Raw genomic sequence first — 18,187 nt, 5'->3', positions numbered from 1 at the left:
AATGTCACGCAAGAGAGACAGAGGTAAAAGGGAGCCTTGGCCAGGGGAATGGCTGGACACAGCCTCTACTTACACCCACTGTTCAGTTCAGCCCCTAGCATAATTTCTCTTCTTGACATTTTCTTCTGAGGTACCTTTATTTCTCCCTCTAGTTCAGTCCCCTTCAGGGATCTTTGGGTGTGCTTTTATATTCACTTCAGGGTTACTCTGTGCCAGGTACTATAAGCACTTCACAACTATTTAATTGTCAAACAACCTTAAGGTAGGTCCTACTAATAACAAATACCTTTTTTACAAATGAGGAAACTGAGGCACGTGAACCAAATTACCCCAATTACGCAGCTAGTAGGTGGTGGAACCAGGCTTCAAATTAGACACTTTGGCTGTAGGGCATACATTCAACCTCTGTGCTATGCATTCTCTCTATCAGACAGGTTTGTGCATATGGTATTTCAACCTCATGAATGTTTTCAGTTTCTCCCCTGAGATTTCTGGGCTACCATTGTAAATCAATTAGGTACTTGGGTATTTGTTTGTGTTTGTCTGTCTGTCTATGTATCTATCTATCTATCTGCTCAATGTGGGGCTTGAACTCACGATCCCATGATCAAGAGTTACTATCTACCTGTCTGTCTGTCTATCTATCTATCTATCTATCTATCTATCTATCTATCTATCCACCCAATATGGGGCTTGAACTCACCACCCTGAGATCAAGAGTTACATGCTCTACTGACTGAGCCAGACAAGCACCTCAACAAGTACCAGAGTATCTGTTTAAATGTCCCCAAATACTCTATGACAGCTTAATTCCAGGCCCTGCCCTTTTAGAGCACACAGTAAATTTCATGATGAGCAAATTCCTCTCTATAAAATTATAGTTTTCAAAAACACACTAGATTTTATTAAGGGCAAGTGGTAGCAGGCATCAAAAGGTTAAGAAAAATTCAAGGAAGCAACACTTCTGTTTCAGAGATTCAGCCCTATTAACTGATTTGTTCGAAGTGAATTTGGAATAAAGTCTCTATTTGCCCTTTATTGTATATGTTCCATATTTTTCACCATCTGCACAGATACCACTCAGGTCCAAACAACCAGTATTCTTCAACTATTAGTCTATTAGCAGCCTAACTGGTCTTTCTTCCACTCTGAACCCTTCCACGTGATTTCTCCAGGAAGCAGCCACAGTGACTCTTCACTACTGAGTCTTTGCTCAAAACTCATCAAGACTTCCCATCTCACTCGGCATCTCACATCTAGGTTCCAAGCACTCCTTGGGTGCTCCAGCAGAGGAAATTTTTCCAAGGGGAACAAAAGTTAAGGATAGTTTTAAGGAAATTAGTCACATACGTAAAAATTAATCACATGTACACACACATATGCAGTTTTTTATGCAATGCTTACATCTATAAAAATGAAAAATGGAATTGACACCAGGCCCTATCTCTTCCTAGTAATGTTATATACATCCAGGTCTACATGAACTAATTGAAAAGAAGAAAACTACCAGCAATCTCATAGACATTCCCAATAACACATTACTTTCCATGCTCAATGTCTATTTAACAAAATATAACATTTTTTGATGAATGTTGGTGTTTTAAACTGCACGGTGGTGTTTGTCAGACATTAGTGTTTACTTTTCTATTGGATGTTTTTATTTATTTATTTATTTATTTATTTAAATATTTATTCTATTTTTGGGAGAGGGCAAGCAGGGGAGGGGCAGAGAGAAGGCGACAGAGGGTCTGAAGCGGCTTCTGCGCTGACAGCTGCGACCCCGATGTGGGGCTCGAACTCAGAAATCCCGAGACCACAACTGAACCAAAGTTGGAAGCTCAAGCGACTGAGCCACCCAGGTGTCCTCTCCATTGGATGGATTTAAGAGTAACACCTTAAAAACGTCAGTATTGCAAAAAGTCAGTAATTGCACTCTTTGCAACTAACACGTATGATGAAAAATTTTAGAATCAACTACTTACAATGTTTGAGGAAATCCAAGGGCATATAAATTTAAAACATTGAGGACCGTTTCTGTGTATGACCTGGCCCCCTTAACTTTCTCTTATGTTGTGGTACTCTCCGTTGTTCGAACCACTCAAGCCCCTCTGACTCCTTGCTCTTCCTCTAACGAGCCAAGAATCCCTGTCTGCCTCAGATCCTTTGTACTTACTGTGTTCTTCTGCCTGGAATACTCTTCTGCAAGAGAGCCACAAGTCTTGTTCATCTACCAACAGAGGCCTTCCCCAGTCATTTCTGATTTCTTCTACTCTGCTTATTTTGTCTTCATGGTATTTATCACTCCCTGGCATATATTTATTGTCAATCTTCCTCCGTTAGATTGCAAACTCCTCCAAGGCAAAGATCTTGGCTTTCTGCTGTGATGTCTAAAACACTCCCCTACTACACAGTAAGAGGTCGGTATCTGTGAGCGAGTAAATGACAAATGTTTTGAGGCGGCTTATTTTTAAGGCCTTGTGCGAGCTCAGAGAATACCAGTTCCTTGGGAACACTGTCAGAAGACGAAAGCACTTCGTGATCCTAACATTAAAACAGCCGCTTGCACTGCATAAACATCTCGGGTACTTGTTTTCAAACAGAGACAAACCTTTCTGAAAGCTTCTATCATCGATATCATTAGGGCATTTGGAACGCAACTCGCGCCGGGACACTACATGGGACTCTCAGGACACAACCCTGGGTAGATCGGTGGTGGCTCCTCAAACTGACGCACATCGGAATCCGCCGAAGCGACTTTTCAACATCCATCAGCCCTCTGCCCCCACTTCCTGATGTAGGTCTGGGGTGTGGCCATGGCATCTCTGCTTTGAAAAAGCTCCTCAGTTGGTTTTCTGAAACGTAGACATCTGAGAATCAATCACCTTAAGAAGCTAAAGATAGCTGTTGAAGAGTTTCTTCCTCCCGGGGTCTTTTCAGCCTATTTCTGGCCGGCCTCCAGTTAAAAAAAAAAAAAAAAGCGCCCCGTTTCGCGGCTCCCCTGAGACACGATCACCCAAAGGAACGCAGCTGGTTAAGGCACCGAGCCCGAGGAGGACCGCATCTCAGAGCCAGCAGACCCTGGCGTGCTACATGTACAGCAAGTGAGGTTTGCGCCGAGACGCGCCCGCCTCTGGGGACGGCGCCGCCCGGGAGACGCTAGCTGCGAAGGGACTGGTGCCGGCCTCCTATTCACCCTTTCCCGCATTTCTCCCCGCACCAGCGCCGCGTCCGAGCTCATAACCGGCGCCGGCCAAAGGCGTTTCTGCGTCCACCGCCACTGGCTTTAAACGCTCGCAGCTAGCAGAGCTGCCGCGGCGCGGACATACACGCTGCGGCCGGAGGTCAGGCGGGGGGCGGGGACGACTCCCCGCCCGCGGCCCAAGTTCCCGCCTCCCTCAGGAGGACGTCCGTGCGTACGTGCGCGCGCCGCGCCCGCCCTCCTTCAGCCGCGCGACGCGAGGGCGGGGGCGCCGCGTGCGCGCGCGCTCTCGTTCGTTCGCTTGCCTGCTCGCTCTCGGCGGCCGCTCTCGCTGCGGCTGCGGCTGGGGCTGGGGGCGGCGGCGGCGGCGGCGGCGGCGCGGGCGGCGGGCGGCGCGGGGCGGTCCGGCGGGTTCAAAGAGGAAAACATGGCGGAAAACAAAGGCGGCGGCGAGGCTGAGAGCGGCGGCGGGGGCAGCGGTAGCGCGCCGGTAACTGCCGGGGCCGCCGGGCCCGCGGCGCAGGAGGCGGAGCCGCCTCTCGCCGCGGTGCTGGTGGAGGAGGAGGAGGAGGAAGGCGGCAGGGCGGGCGCGGAGAGCGGCGCGGCCGGGCACGACGACGGGGGGGTGTCCGCGGCCTCCTCGGGCTCGGCCCCGGCTGCCTCAGCCCCTGCGGCCTCAGTGGGCCCTGGAGTTCCCGGGGGGGCGGCATCGACGCCGGCCCCAGCTCCAGCCTCGGCTCCCGCTCCGGGTCCGTCGGCGGGGCCGCCTCCTGGACCGCCAGCCTCGCTCCTGGACACCTGCGCCGTGTGTCAGCAGAGCTTGCAGAGCCGGCGTGAGGCGGAGCCCAAGCTGCTGCCCTGCCTTCACTCCTTCTGCCTGCGTTGCCTGCCGGAGCCGGAGCGCCAGCTCAGCGTGCCCATCCCGGGGGGCAGCAACGGCGACATCCAGCAAGGTGAGCGGGAGGCCCTGCCCGAGGTCTGGGCCGAAGGGGATTTGCGGGCCCGAGGAGGATCTGGGGACGGAGGTGCCCGGGCCCGGGGTTGCTCGGACCGGCGCGATCCTGAGGGGTCTGAGAGGTGGAAGACACGGCCCCGGGACAGTTTCCAGAGAAGGTGGGCCGCCGGAGATAAGGGGAGGGTGCAGGGAGGGGTGCCGGCAGCGAGAGGCTGGGGGAGGGGATACCGGCTGCAAGGGAGGTTTGGGGTGTGAGGATACGGGCCGGGAAGGCGTGGACTGCGGCCGAGCGCAGGTTCGGGGAGCTGGTGGACTCGGATAGAGAAAGGGGACCAGGTCCGGGAAGCCTCCTGCGAGGAGTGTTTTGGGAGGGAAGGCCTGTAGCCGGAGAGGTGTTGAGTAGGTAAGCGGTAAGGGCTGTGAGGACGAATTACCTTGGAGGGAAGGACTTGCCCTGTTCGAGGCTAGGGGAAAGCGGGACTAGGGACTAAAATAGAGGACGATAAAGGGTATTGGAGAGTTTAGAGCTGAGAGAAGCTGTCTGGTGGATAGTAATTTTAGGATGACATTGGGAAGGAGGAACTCTGCAAAAGAAAATAGCCGCGAAGGGCCTGCATGTTTAGGGGAATATCCTAAGGTTTAGGGGTGAAGGAGAAGTGAACTTGGAAGGGAATTGGGAGTTAGAGACAGCTGGGTTTCATTGTACGTTAATGAGCCCCTAGTGTTCCAGACAGTGTGCTAGGATTAAATAAAATACTCAGTGAGGAGCCCATTCATAGTCATATAGGGAAAACAAATATACTGCCTATAGCAGTGGAGGTGGGTGCTTGATACAGTAGTTGTGGCACATCAAGAGAAGGTCAGGGGAACTTCACTGAAAAGGAAACCCTGGAACAGGTTTCTTGAAGGGTGAGTGGTTCACTGGATTGGGGAGTTTTTACAGCACAAGGTACTTTACACATCTCTGGAGCTAAGGGTTAACTAGTCGTTAGCAAACACATTAATGCTTCTGCAGTGAAACATACAAATGTTTCACCAATGGGATAGAAATAACCACCGTTCAGGGTGGGTTTTGTTGCACATTTTGGAAAACTTTAAAATTTCAAAACTCTTGAAATTCAGAACTGTGGGAAAGGTATTCCTGACCTGTGCAAAAGGGTTTGGGATTCATACTGAAAAGCCTGTCTTGTGCAGTGTAGAGTAAAAGTCCCTGAAGGGCTTTTCTATCAAGTGGATAAAAGGAATCATGTTTGTGATTCAGAAGATCACTTGGGGGCACATTGGAGAGTAAGGGGAGGCAAGGTTGGCCGAAGATAATTTTCACAGTAATCTGAGAAATGAGCATTTGGAATTAACAAATGACTGATAACAGGTATTAAAGAAGGAAGCATTTTGGAATGGGGGACAGGTATGGATTTGGTGACACATTTGAGTATGGAGGTCTACTTTGTTACTTCCTCCTTGTGACTTGGACGGATAAATTTTTCTCAGCCTTAGCTTTTTCAGTTATGAAACAAGGACAAAATTGCCAACCTCATAGAATTATTGATAGAATGAATGAAGTATGTAAAGTGAGTAGTATGTGATAGTAACTAATGAAATGGCGGCTATTTATTATTTAGTTCTTTTTTTTTCTTGTTTATTCATTTATTTTGAAAGAGACAGAGAGAGGGAGAATCCCAAGCAGGTGGGCAGTGCAGAGAGCCTGACGTGGAGTTTGAACCCACGAAACCTTGAGATCATGACCTGAACCAAAATCAAGAGCCCGAAGCTTAACTGATTGAGCCCCTCAGGTGCCCTAGTAGTAACTAATTCTAAGTGGCCTTGGGAATGGAGGTTGGGCAGAGGGAATTGACATTGGTATAGGGGAGGCAAATGTGTCTAGGCTGAGTTCCAGGTTTCTTGTTTGGTGGTGGCAGTGCTATTAATGTGAATAAAAGAATTCAGGAACAGAAGCAGAGGGGTGTGTGTGTGTGTGTATGTGTATGTGGTGGAAGGGGGATATGATGATTTCACTTATGTTTCGGGTTTGATTACTGAGACCTACAGCTAAAAATGTTAAGAATAAGGATTTGATTGATGTTGAAGATACTAAGCGATAATGGGTGTGTAACTAACACCCATGTACATGAGTACATGTACTTATACATGAGTATAAGTAAGACATGTGGGGTTCAGTGCTCTTGTGGGAGCCTGGATTAGGTGAGAGATTTACAGGGAACATAAGATGAAAATTGTGTTTGAGTGATGTGGCTGAGAGACTGAGGTTATGGAATTGGCACTCTGATATTTATGCGGGAGAGATAGGGTAATAGTCTGTGAATTCTCTCTTCATTCTCTATCCTTTGTTTTTGAACTCGGAGCAATAAGTAGATGGAACTAAATATTGTCATTTTTAAGGCACTGTTGCTTTCTAACCAGTATCTAAAACAAATTAAGTCTGGGAGCCACCATCTTTTTAGACAGGGAGTCTAGAAAATAGTTTTTTAGTATTAACTCCTGTATGTATCCTTTGCTTTGCTCTTTAAAAAAGCAAGCATGTTGTTCTAGAAGGAATACTGGGTTTGGGGTCAGGGGACATAGTTATGCCACTTGATTCTTTTCTGCAAAGAAGGTTTATAATGTTTCTGCCCCTTAGTTTCTTTATCTCTAAAATGTAGTTAATAGTCCTTTACTTACATCTCACTAAGTTAAGTGAAATAATAAATGTGAAAATGCTTTTATAAACAGTGAAATGCTGGGGCGCCTGGGTGGCTCAGTCGGTTAAGCGTCCGACTTCAACTCAGGTCAGGATCTCGCGGTCTGTGAGTTCGAGCCCCGTGTCGGGTTCTGGGCTGATGGCTCAGAGCCTGGAGCCTGCTTCGGATTCTGTCTCTCCCTCTCTCTCTGACCCTCCCCCATTCGTGCTCTGTCTCTCTCTGTCTCAAAAATAAATAAATGTTAAAAAAAAAATTAAAAAAAAAACAACAACAGTGAAATGCTTTACAAATGTAAGTATTCTCCAACAACGATTCCTTTTCTGGTCTAGGGAGCCATAACTGGTAGCTTAAGTCAACATGTTAAGTGGTTTTGAAACAGTGACAAGTGCATTACCCTTCCTAATAACTGGCCTTTTTTCTCTTCCTCTAACATACCAAAGTTCTTCACACTTTTTAACTGTTCCTTCTAGATCAGTGATTCTCCAAATGTGGTTTCTGGACCAGCAGCATCAACATCATCTTCAGTCTTGTTAGGAATGCAAATTCTTGGGCCCCACTCCAGACCTCTGACCAGCCAGCCATCTGTTTTAACAAGTCCTTTAGGTGATTTTGATGCACACTAAGTTTAAGTACCACTTGTTTTTGGTGAAGGGTTCCTCACTTCAGATGTTGCCTCATTAGAAAGGCCTTCTCTGCTCTTTTTTTTTTATTTAAGGCTTTATGTTTTATTATTCTTAAAGCTTATTTATATTGAGAGAGAGAGAGAGCACATGAGCAGGGGAGGGGCAGAGAGAGAGGGAGAGAGAGAATTCAAGCAGGCTCCACACTCAGTGCAGAGCCCCATGTGGGGCTTCAACTCACCAACTGTGAGACTATGACCTGAACTGAGATCAAGAGTGGGACGTTTAACCGACTGAGCCACCCAGGCACCCCTAAGGCTTTATTTTTTAGAATAGTTTTAGGTTTATAGCAAAATTAAGAGGAAGATACGGAGATGTCCCATATATCCCCAGCTCCCACGCATGCATAGCCTCCCCGTTTGCAATATCCCCCACCAGACTAGTACATTTGTCACAATTGATGGACCTACACTGGTAGATCATAATCACCCAAAGTCCATAGTTTACATTAGTGCTCACTTTTAGTGTTTGTACATTCTGTGGGTTTGAACAAATATATAATGACCTATACCCATCATTATAATACCATGCAGAGTATTTTCATCACCCTAAAGATCCTGTGTCTGATGGCTCTTTTTAAAGTGGTCCTCTAGGTCACCCTCTTACATGTTACCTTTTTTCTTTCATAGCACAGCTAAAATCTAAAATGTTTTCTTGTTTTTGTTTACTCCTTTATCTTTGCCCACTAGAATATTGTAGAGTGAATGTTCATTAAATATCTTTTGAATGAGTAAGAATCATCTGGAGAACTTTTTAAAAATTAAAAAAAATGTTTATTTGAGAGAGAAACAGACAGAACATGCATGAGGGAGGGGCCCAGAGAGAGGGCCCAAGCAGAATCCCAAGCAGAATCCTGTCAACTCAGAGCCTGACTTAGGGCTCGATCCCATGAACCATGAGATCATGACTTGAGCCGAAATCAAGAGTTGGACGTTTAACTGACTGAGCCACCCAGGTGCCTCACCTGGAGAACTTTTTAAAATGCCACGTTGGGAGTTTTAGAAACTCTATTGATTTGGGGAATGATATGGGTACCTCATGTGATTCTGATTCTGGTACCGCCCACACTTTGAGAAACATGGTTTTAGATCTTTTTAAGAGAAAGGTTGATCTATTTACTCTTGAAATATTTGGAAAATCAAAACAGATAAATTAGTTAACATTTGTTGAATCTCAATTAAAAGTGCTTTGTGGGGGTGCCTGGGTGGCTCAGTTGGTTAACCATCCCAAGATCAGCTCAGGTCATGACCTCACATGAGTTTGAGCCCCACATTTGGTTCTGTGCTGACAGTGTGGAGCCTGCTTGGGAGTCTCTCTCTACCTCTCTCTCTCTGCCCCTCATACTTTCTCTCTCAAAAATAAAAGTGCTTTGTGATTTTTTTTTTTTAATTATTTCAGGTTGAGTTGGAATAACTGTCAGTAGTGGGTGTGTATAGATCTGTAATGTATCAATAAAAATACAGATTTGTATTGATGCATCTGAACAAACTCTTGAATGAACTCTTGAAGGAGATGAGACTTGTGTAGTAGGCACTTCTGAGACAGCATGGTGATATGGATGAAGAACTGGACTGAGAGTAACTTGCATTGTGTTCTGCTGTTAGTTAGCTGTGTAGCTTTGGGTAAGGCACCAGACAGCTTCTTCAGGTCTTTTGCAGTATGAACAGGTTGCATTCCTATCCTGGGAAATCCCATGATTGTATTGTTTTTTCTGCCAACTTTTTATATCTACATAATTTTAATATTCTTACCATTTGTGGGGAACGATGGAAAAATCAACATGGATAAATGATTGTTTCGGAATCTTCAACTGACTGTGAAAAGTCTGAGATGGCAATATTCATGTGGTAAGTGGGAGGGAATACCTGGGTCTGGTATGAAGAGCACCTTCTTGCTGTGTTTCTGGCTGTTTTCTCACTGAGTATGGTAAGCCACTCTGAGGAGTCTTCTATTTAAGCCCTAGGAAATTCTTGCGCCAGGAGTGTATATATTGTTTGGCAGTTTGCTAGTTCTGTGGCTTAATCTATTTGGGATTTTTTTAGGTCCTACTTTCTCTAATGCCCTATTTAAACAAGCTTGAGTTTTTGAATGACAATATAGTCAGCAGCAAGCATTCAAAGCTGTGTCAAAGAAAACTGAAATACTTCTGTGGTTGGTTAAGTGCACACAATTCAAGACTTGAGTACCTGAATTCATTTTTGAGCTCCACCATTTACTACCTGAATGTCTGTGGATAAGTTACTTAACATCCGTAAATTGAGAGTAGTAATTACATCTACTTCATAGTGTTATTGTGAGGATTCAATGAGTTAATACATTGTAAAGTGCTTCATATAGCGCCTCACACATGGTAAGACCCCCAAAACTATTATTTCTGTTGTCTTCCAGTTGTCCTTCATTGTTTTTATGACTACCTCTATACGGTGAGCAGAAAAAAGAGGAAGGAAGGTAAATTGTTGGTGTTCTTCTAGGCTTTTCTGATGTATAGTGATGTACAGCATCACTGTAAAGATGTAAAGATGTAAAGATCTTTGCATTCCAGATCTCTCCAGCTACTTAAAATTTATAATGTGAAAACTTGTAAACCAATGGTCTAAGACCTAATTATTCACAAGGTCTACTATCTGTACATCAAAAATTTTAGAAGAATCTGACTGCTTTTTATTTCCTTGTCAATATTCTTAGCAGACCCTAAATGAGAATGCCTTAAAGTAGTGATTCTCAAAGATGGTCCTTAAAACCTTGGGGAGATAGATGTCTCTGATGCACTTTCAGACATTGGCAGTTAAAACTGTTTTCATAGTAACATTTATTCATTATTTGCCTCATTCCTGTTCTGATGTTTATATTAGTGATGCAAAAGCAGTGATGTGTAAAACTGCTGGCACCTTAGCAGGAACAAACCACACTAAAAGTCCTTTTGTCTTTACCACCACACACTTAGAGTAAAAGCAAAAACAACAACAGTAAAAAACATACTAGTTTCATTTTGTCTTTAATGAAGCATTAGGACATTATTTTATTAAATCTTGGTTTTTAATGTTTTTTAAGTTTATTTATTTATTTTGACAGAGTGAGCAGGTGAGGGGCAGAGAGGGAGAGAGAATCCTAAGCAGGCTGAGTTCAAACTCAAAGTGTGTGATCATGACCTGAGCTGAAACCAAGAGTTGGACGCTTACCCGACTGAGCCACCCAGGCAGGCCCCCCCAAATCTTGGTTTTTAATAAATGTGATGAAACGGGAACTGTGCATAAAATGCTTCTGCTGCAGACTCAAGTGTAAGAAGGAAAGTACTTGTGCAGTTGTTTGAATTCAAAGCTGAATTAGCTTCTTTATTTTCATGGAAAATAATTTTTACTTGAAAGAATGATTGACAAACTATGGTTTTCAGACAGGGTGTTGGCAGCCATTTTCTCAAAAATGAATGAATTGAGCCTGTCAATTGAAGGAAAACAAGTGACATTATATGATGCCAATGATAAAGATTGAGATTTTAAATGAAAATTAGAATTTTGGAAAAAACTTGTATCTTCCATCATGAACTTGATAACTTCTCAATATTTAAAAGCTTTTCTGATGAGATTGGTAGTGTATTAAAGTGTCAAAATTTTTTTGATAGTATGCAATGAAATGTCAAAGTTTGGAATATCTACATGGTGAACCAGTATTCTCCAAATGACCAGTGCATCATGTTACAGAATCTTGTAGAGGAAAGAGATTTAAAGTGTAAAATAGGCCAGTAGATTTTAATGTAAGGGAGTAGTAAAAATTCATCGGTATGGTTTGAAATTCCACATTGCTACTGACGTTTAAGAAATACACTTGGGGGAGCCTGGGTGTCTCAGTTGGTTGAGAATCTGACTCTTGATTTCAGCTCAGGTCATGATCCTAGGGTTGTAGGATTGAGCCTGGTGTCGGGTTCGGGCTGAACATGGAGCCTGCTTAAGATTCTGTCTCTCTCCCTCTGCCCCTCCCCTCCACTCATGCTAGCACTGGCTCGTGCGCGCGCGCTCTCTCTCTCTCTCTCTCTCTCTCTCTCTCTCAAAGTACATAAATAGCTGAGCATGGAGCCTGCTTAAGATTCTGATTCTCCCTTTGCCCCTCTCCTCCACTCATGCTTGCGTGCTCGCTCTCTTTCTCTCTCAAAATAAATAAATAAACAGTGTGGATATGATATACTACAGAAATATAAAAAAGTGGGGGGTGCCTGGCTGGCTCAGTTAGTAGAGTATGCAACTGGATGTCAGGTTCATGAGTTTGAGCCCTGTGCTGGGTGTGGAGACTACTTAAAAAAAAAAATATATATATATATATACACACACACACACACACACACACACACACACGTATATATATATAGTGTATTTTTTATTTTAAGATTTTTTTCTTTTTTAAAGTAGACTTCATGCCCAGGGCAGAGCCCAATGTGGGGCTAGAACTCATGACCCCTGAGGTCATGACCTGAGCTGAGATCAAGGGTCAGATGCTTAACTGACTAAGCCACACAGATGCACCAAATGTATTTCTTTTTCTTCTTAAGCTTTTTTTTTTTTAAATTGGAGACAGAGTGAGCAGGCAGGGGAGAGGGGGAGAGAGAGAGAGAGAGAGATTGAATCTCAATCCCACAACCCTGGGATCATGACTGAGCCAGAATCTACAGTCGGACACTCAACCGATTGAACCATCCAGGTGCCCCCTCCCACTGCCCCCACTGTTGTTTGAGAGGCCATTAAAATAGTCTTCCCTTTTTTTAAATCCATAGCTGTATAAGACCAGGTTTCTTCATATACTTTAACAAAACAATCTGTCACAACAGATTAAATGCAAAAGCATGTATTCAGCCATCTAATATTAAACCAGACATTAAAGAGATTTAAAAAATGTTAAAACAATGCCACCCTTCACTAAAGCCTTTTTGTTTTGGAAAATGCAGTTCTTTCTTTTTGTTTTTGAAGTAGGCTCCACACCCAACATGGGGCTTGAATTAACAATGCTGAGATCAAGAGTTGGGTGCTCTACCAAAGCCAAAGTCGGACGGTTAACTGACTGAGCCACACAGGTGCCCCTATTTTAATTTTTTTAGATGAAGAATATAATTTTTAAAAAATTTTTAATTCAAAAAATTGTTTTTTTTAAATACTTTTTAAAAATGTTTGTTTATTTTTGAGAGAGGCAGAGACAGAATGCGAGTGGGTTAGGGGCAGAGAGAGAGGGAAACACAGAATCCCAAGCAGGCTCCAGGCTCTGAGCTGTCAGCAGAGAGCCCAACCCGGGGCTCGAACTCATGAGCCATGAGATCATGACCTGAGCTGAAGTCAGACGCTCAACCGACTGAGCCACCCAGGCGCCCCTGTTCTTTTTTTTTTTTTTTAGAGAGAGAGTGCGAGAGCAGTAGAGGGAGAGAGAGAGAATCTTAAGCAGACTCCATGCCTGGCCACCGAGCCCAACACGGGACTTGATCTCAAAACCCTGAGATTATGACTTGAGCCTAAATCAGGAGTCAGAAGCTTAACTGACTGAGCCACCCACACACTAAAATGGGTTTATTGTTTTAAAAAAAATGTTTTTTTTTAAAAGTTTATTTATTTTTGAGAAAGAGACAGAGACAGACAGACAGTGTGAACAGGGGAGGAAGAGAGAGAGAGGGAGACAGAATCCAAAGTAGGCTCGAGGCTCTGAGCTTTCGGCACAGAGCCTGATGCAGAGCTCGAACTCATGAACTGCGGGATCATGACCTAAGCTGAAGTTGGACATTTAACCAACTGAGCCACTGAGGCGCCCTCACAATGGGTTTATTTTTAAAATGAACTAATAGAATATTTAATTTTAATGAAAGAAAGAGAAGTGTTTAATTTATTACAATATTAATAAAAATTTTTGAAAATTCTGTTTTTATTTTTAATACTGTACATATTGATGCATAAAACCTGTCTAAACAAAAGCTGAGGTCCTCATTAATTAAGAGTGTAAGAGGGATTCTGAGACTAAAAAGGGACAAATATAATGTACAGTCTGGGCAGAATGTCAGATTATAGAATAGTAGAAGGTGGCAAATTCATGCATTTAAACTGAGTAACCAAAGTTGACATTTGACATTTTGTAAATAGCTCACTCTAAGTCTACTCTTTTTTTTTTTTTAATTTATGTCTGGTTGAGTTCTGTCACTTTCCTGAGGTCAAGTTCAGAGTTTGAGCTCATGGTGTTGGATACATTAACCTATGTCTCTTTTATGGCCACAAACTGAACCTCTGTCCCTAGCCAGCTTCTAGAATGGATATTGTTCCCAAGGGGAAGTGGGGGAAAAATAAGGATTGAATGAACATAAATATATCATTTTTAGAAAAATATTTAAAGCCTATGCCTTAATGGTAGGTAAACAGCATGAAGTATGTGGTGCTAATGAATAATACTTTTTGAATGCTTCTTATATGTAATTTATGTTGCTGCTTTTGTGAATTATTTGTCTATATGGCTTCTAGTTTTCTTTAGCTGAATGCTCACATTTAAAAATTTTTTGATTTATAAGAATCTTGATAAGTTCCACATACTGGTCCTTTGTTGGTTATGTAAGTTGAAGATTTATTCTGAGCTTACTATGGCTTGGTGTGGTAGCCAGCCTCCAAGATGGCCCCAGTGTTCCTTTCTCCTGGTATTCACATTCTTCTGTAGTCTCAGCCTACAGTGACTCAGAACTCGTCTTGGTTACCAAGAAAATACAGCAGAATTAAACAGTGAGTTCTGAAGCTAGGTCATTAAAAGCATACAGCTTTTTCCTTACTCTTTGGATCTCTTGTTCCAGATGAAAACAACTGCCATTGTAGCAGCCCTGTAAAGAGGCCCATGTAGAGAAGAACTGAGGCCTTCTGCCAGCATCCAGCACCAACTTGCCAGTCATGTGAATGAGCCACTTTGGAGGTGGATTCTCTAGCATGGTCAGGTTTTCAGATGACTGCAGTTTTGGCTGACATATTACTGCAGCCTTTTTAGAGGCACTGAGCCAAAACTACTTGCCAAGTCATTCCCAAATTCCTGACTCAAAGAAACTGGTGATAATGTATTGTTATTGTTGTTTTAAGCTATTAAGTTTGAGGGTAATTTGTTATGCAGCAATAGATAACTACTACACTTGACTTTTCCCCCCTAGTATTTCTCTTTTGCTTTACCTTTATAATAACCAATAAACTTTGTTATTCATTTAGGTAATTTCACTCTCCTCCACATATACCTTGTTTATCTTCAAGATGAGATCTTCATTGATGTTGACTTTTTGCTCTTACACATTTAGAGTCATGTAAAAGTTCATTTAAAAAACTTGTCAGGGGTGCCTATGTGGTTCTGTTGGTTGAGCGTCTGACCCTTCTTGATTTTGGCTCAGATTGTGATCTCACGGTTCATGGGATCAAGCCCTGTGAGGGACTCCATGCTGACTGCACGAAGCCTGCTTGGGGTTTATTCTACTTCTCTCTGCACCCTCCCCCACATGTCCCCCACATGTGTACATGTGCTCTCTCTCAAAAATAAATATACACACAAAAAACTTTTCAGCATTCTGGTTGGAAGTGCTCTCAATATACAGATCTTTCTTGATCTATGATGGGATTATGTCCCAGTCAACCTGTTGTAAATTGAAAACATCCTAAGTTGAAAATGCATTTGTAACACCTAACTTACATTACAACTTAGCCTAGCCTATCTTAATTAAACATGCTCTGAACTCTTACTGTAGTCTTGAGTTGGGCAAAATTGTCTAACACAAAACCTAATTTATAATAAAATATTGAATGTATCATGTAATTTATTGAAAACTGTGCTGAAAGTGAAAAATCAGAATAGTTATATGGGTACAGAATGATTTTAAGTGTATTGTTGTTTTCCCTCATAATCATGTGGCTCATAGGGGGTTGTGGCTCGCTGCTGTTCCCATCATCATGAATTAGTGTGTACTGCATATCACCTGCCTGGGAAAAGATCAAAAGTCAGAATTCGAAGTATGGTTTTCTTCCTGAATGCGTATCACTTTCACACCATCATAAAGCCGTAAAATTGGAAGTCGAACTGTTGTAAGTCAGAGACCATCTGTATAAATTAATTAGGGAAAAAATTGCTATCTTTATGATATGGTATCTGCCCATTCATAAACCCTGTATGCCTTTCCATTAGCTATAATCTTCAGTGTTTTTGAAAATTATATAGGTTTTTAGGGCATCTGGGTGGCTCAGTCAGTTAAGCATCCGACTTTTGATTTCGGCACAGGTCATGATTGTATGTTTCATGAGATTGAGCCCCATGTTGGGCTCTGTGCTGACAGTGTAGAGCCTGCTTGGGATCCTCTTTTCCTCCTCCCAGCCCCAAACATTTAAAAAAAAAAAAATTATATAGGTTTTTTTCCCCCCGAAGATATTTTACACATCTTATTCCTATGTACTTTATAAACTTTATTCCTATATGCTTTATAACCTTTATTCTTATATACTTTATATACTTTATACATATATTTAGTTTATCTTAAATTACATTTAGGTGTTGGCTTTGTTTTGTTTTTATTTTACCATTTATTTATTTATTTATTTATTTATTTATTACCTTTTATTTTTAAAATACTAAAAATATTCTGATTTCATATTTGATAATTCCATTCTGTGAAGTTGTTGAGGTATTATTTTTACTATTCTTCCTACTCTTTTTTAAAGAAATTTATTTATTTTTTAAAGTTTATTTTGAGAGAGAGCAAGGGCGAGTGGGGGAGGGACAGAGAGAGAGAGAGAGAGAGAGAGAGAGAGAGAGAGAATCTCAAGCAGGCTCCACGCTGTGAATGCAAGGCCAATGTGGGGCTCAGTCCCACAAACCATGAGATCATGACCTGAGCTGAAACCAAGAGTTCCATACTCAACTGACTGCACCACCCAGGTACCCCACTTCTTCCTACTCTTTTTTTTTTCAACTTGTCTTATTTTTTATTTTTTTAAATTTACATCTAAATTAGCATATAGTGCAACAGTGATTTCAGGAGTAGATTCCTTAGTGCCCCTTACCCATTTAGCCCATCCCCCCTCCCACACCCCCTCCAGTAACCCTCAGTTTGTTCTCCATATTTATGAGTCTCTTCTGTTTTGTCCCCTTCCCTGTTTTTGTATTATTTTTGTTTCCCTTCCCTTATGTTCATCTGTTTTGTCTCTTAAAGTCCTCATATGAGTGAAGTCATATGATTTTTGCCTTTCTCTGACTAATTTCACTTAGCATAATACTCTCCAGTTCCATCCGCGTAGTTGCAAATGGCAAGATTTCACTCTTTGATTGCCAAGTGATACTCCATTGTATATATATACCACATCTTCTTTATCCATTCATCCATCGATGGACATCTGGGCTCTTTCCATACTTTGGCTATTGTTGATAGCGCTGCTATAAACATGGGGGTGCATGTGTCCCTTCGAAACAGCACACCCGTATCCCTTGGATAAATACTTAGTAGTGCAATTGCTGGGTTGTAGGGTAGTTCTATTTTTTAGTTTTTTGAAGAACTTCTGTACTGTTTTCCAGAGTGGCTGCACCAGCTTGCATTCCCATTCCTACTCTTGATCATAGTAGGTAGTGTCTTCCAGTGTTTTATAGTTTGGGATTGTGAGCATGTTCATCAGGGCTTTGTTTATGAAAGTTTCCAGACCTGGTTTGTCGGAACAAACCTCCAAAGAGTATTTTGCCTTTGCTTCTGTGAGGTGCCACCAATGCAAAATCACTGAAGTTAATTATTTTTTATATTAAAAAAATTTTTTTTGTAATATTTACTTTTGAGAGAGCATGAATGGAGGAGGGGCAGAGAGAGAAATGGAGACAGAATCTGAGGCAGGCTCCAGGCTCTGAGCTGTTGGCACAGAGTCCAACGTAGGGCTCGAACCCACGAACCGTGAGATCGTGACCTGAGCTGGAGTCAGATGCTTAACTGACTGAGCCACCCAGGTGCCCCTCAAAGTGTTTGAAGTAATCTCTATACCCAACATAGGGCTTGTATTTATGACCCCAAGATCAAGAGTTGCATGCTCCACTGACTGAGCCACCCTCTGAAACCTCTTATTTCTTTTTAAATTAAATTAAATTAAATTAAATTAAATTAAAAATTTTAAAAAGTTTGTTTAGTTTTTGAGAGAGAGAGGGGGAGAGTGTGAGCAGGGGAGGGGCAGAGAGAGATCGGGGAAGAGAGAATCCCAAGCAGGCTCCATACTGGCAGTACAGAGCCTGACACCAGGCTCCAACTCACGGACCATGATTTGTGTGACCTGAGCAGAAAGCAGTAGTCAGACTCTTAGTCAGCTGAGCAACCTAGGCACCCCTGGAACCTTTACTATCCCTTTGTCCTTGTTCTTAAATACAGTGATGTGCCTCTCGATTTTTTTTCATTTTCGTTGTTTTTAAAAGCTTACTGTACTTTTTCTATTATTTTTGTAATCTTTATAGTAACAATTTTCCTTTTCATCTCTCCCTATTTTTGTAATGGTTACTGTTTGGATGTAAGTACTCGTGGGGTCACACTCTCTCCTATGTTTTTCCTTAGGTTTTCCCTTTGCTTATTCAACTGAAGTTCTGAAAGACCTCCTTAACTTTATTTTCTAACTTTTTTCCTTTATATCTTGATCTTTTTCTCTTGGAGACTTCTTCA

At 42.5% G+C, this 18,187-nt stretch overlaps 1 protein-coding gene and 1 long non-coding RNA gene across 5 annotated transcripts in view; one reads left to right on the top strand and one right to left on the bottom strand.

The window, feature by feature from the left end:
• The window catches only part of LOC109502544, a 47,701-nt gene extending 44,218 nt beyond the window's left edge, over positions 1-3,483 (bottom strand). Inside the window, exon 1 of the long non-coding RNA XR_002161211.3 lies at positions 2,174-3,483. This is a non-coding gene — a long non-coding RNA (uncharacterized LOC109502544). The remainder of the gene's footprint in view (positions 1-2,173) is intronic.
• Positions 3,484-3,566: 83 nt separating this feature from the next.
• TRIM33 (tripartite motif containing 33) overlaps positions 3,567-18,187 on the top strand; it is a 131,374-nt gene continuing 116,753 nt past the window's right edge. Inside the window, exon 1 of one of the 4 annotated variants that reach the window (XR_002744673.2) lies at positions 3,567-4,152. Coding sequence is in view for 3 of the 4 variants with exons in the window: in XM_023259015.2 (XP_023114783.1) it covers positions 3,627-4,152 (526 nt within the window). In the remaining variant the exon portion in view is untranslated. The remainder of the gene's footprint in view (positions 4,153-18,187) is intronic. The other 3 variants (XM_023259015.2, XM_006944178.5, XM_023259014.2) reach the window with 3 other exon arrangements.

This window comes from Felis catus, chromosome C1 (assembly GCF_018350175.1).
Source record: "Felis catus isolate Fca126 chromosome C1, F.catus_Fca126_mat1.0, whole genome shotgun sequence".
Lineage (NCBI taxonomy): Eukaryota > Metazoa > Chordata > Mammalia > Carnivora > Felidae > Felis > Felis catus.
Note: the sequence above shows the minus strand (reverse complement) of the source record. Positions and strands in the feature narration are given on the sequence as shown.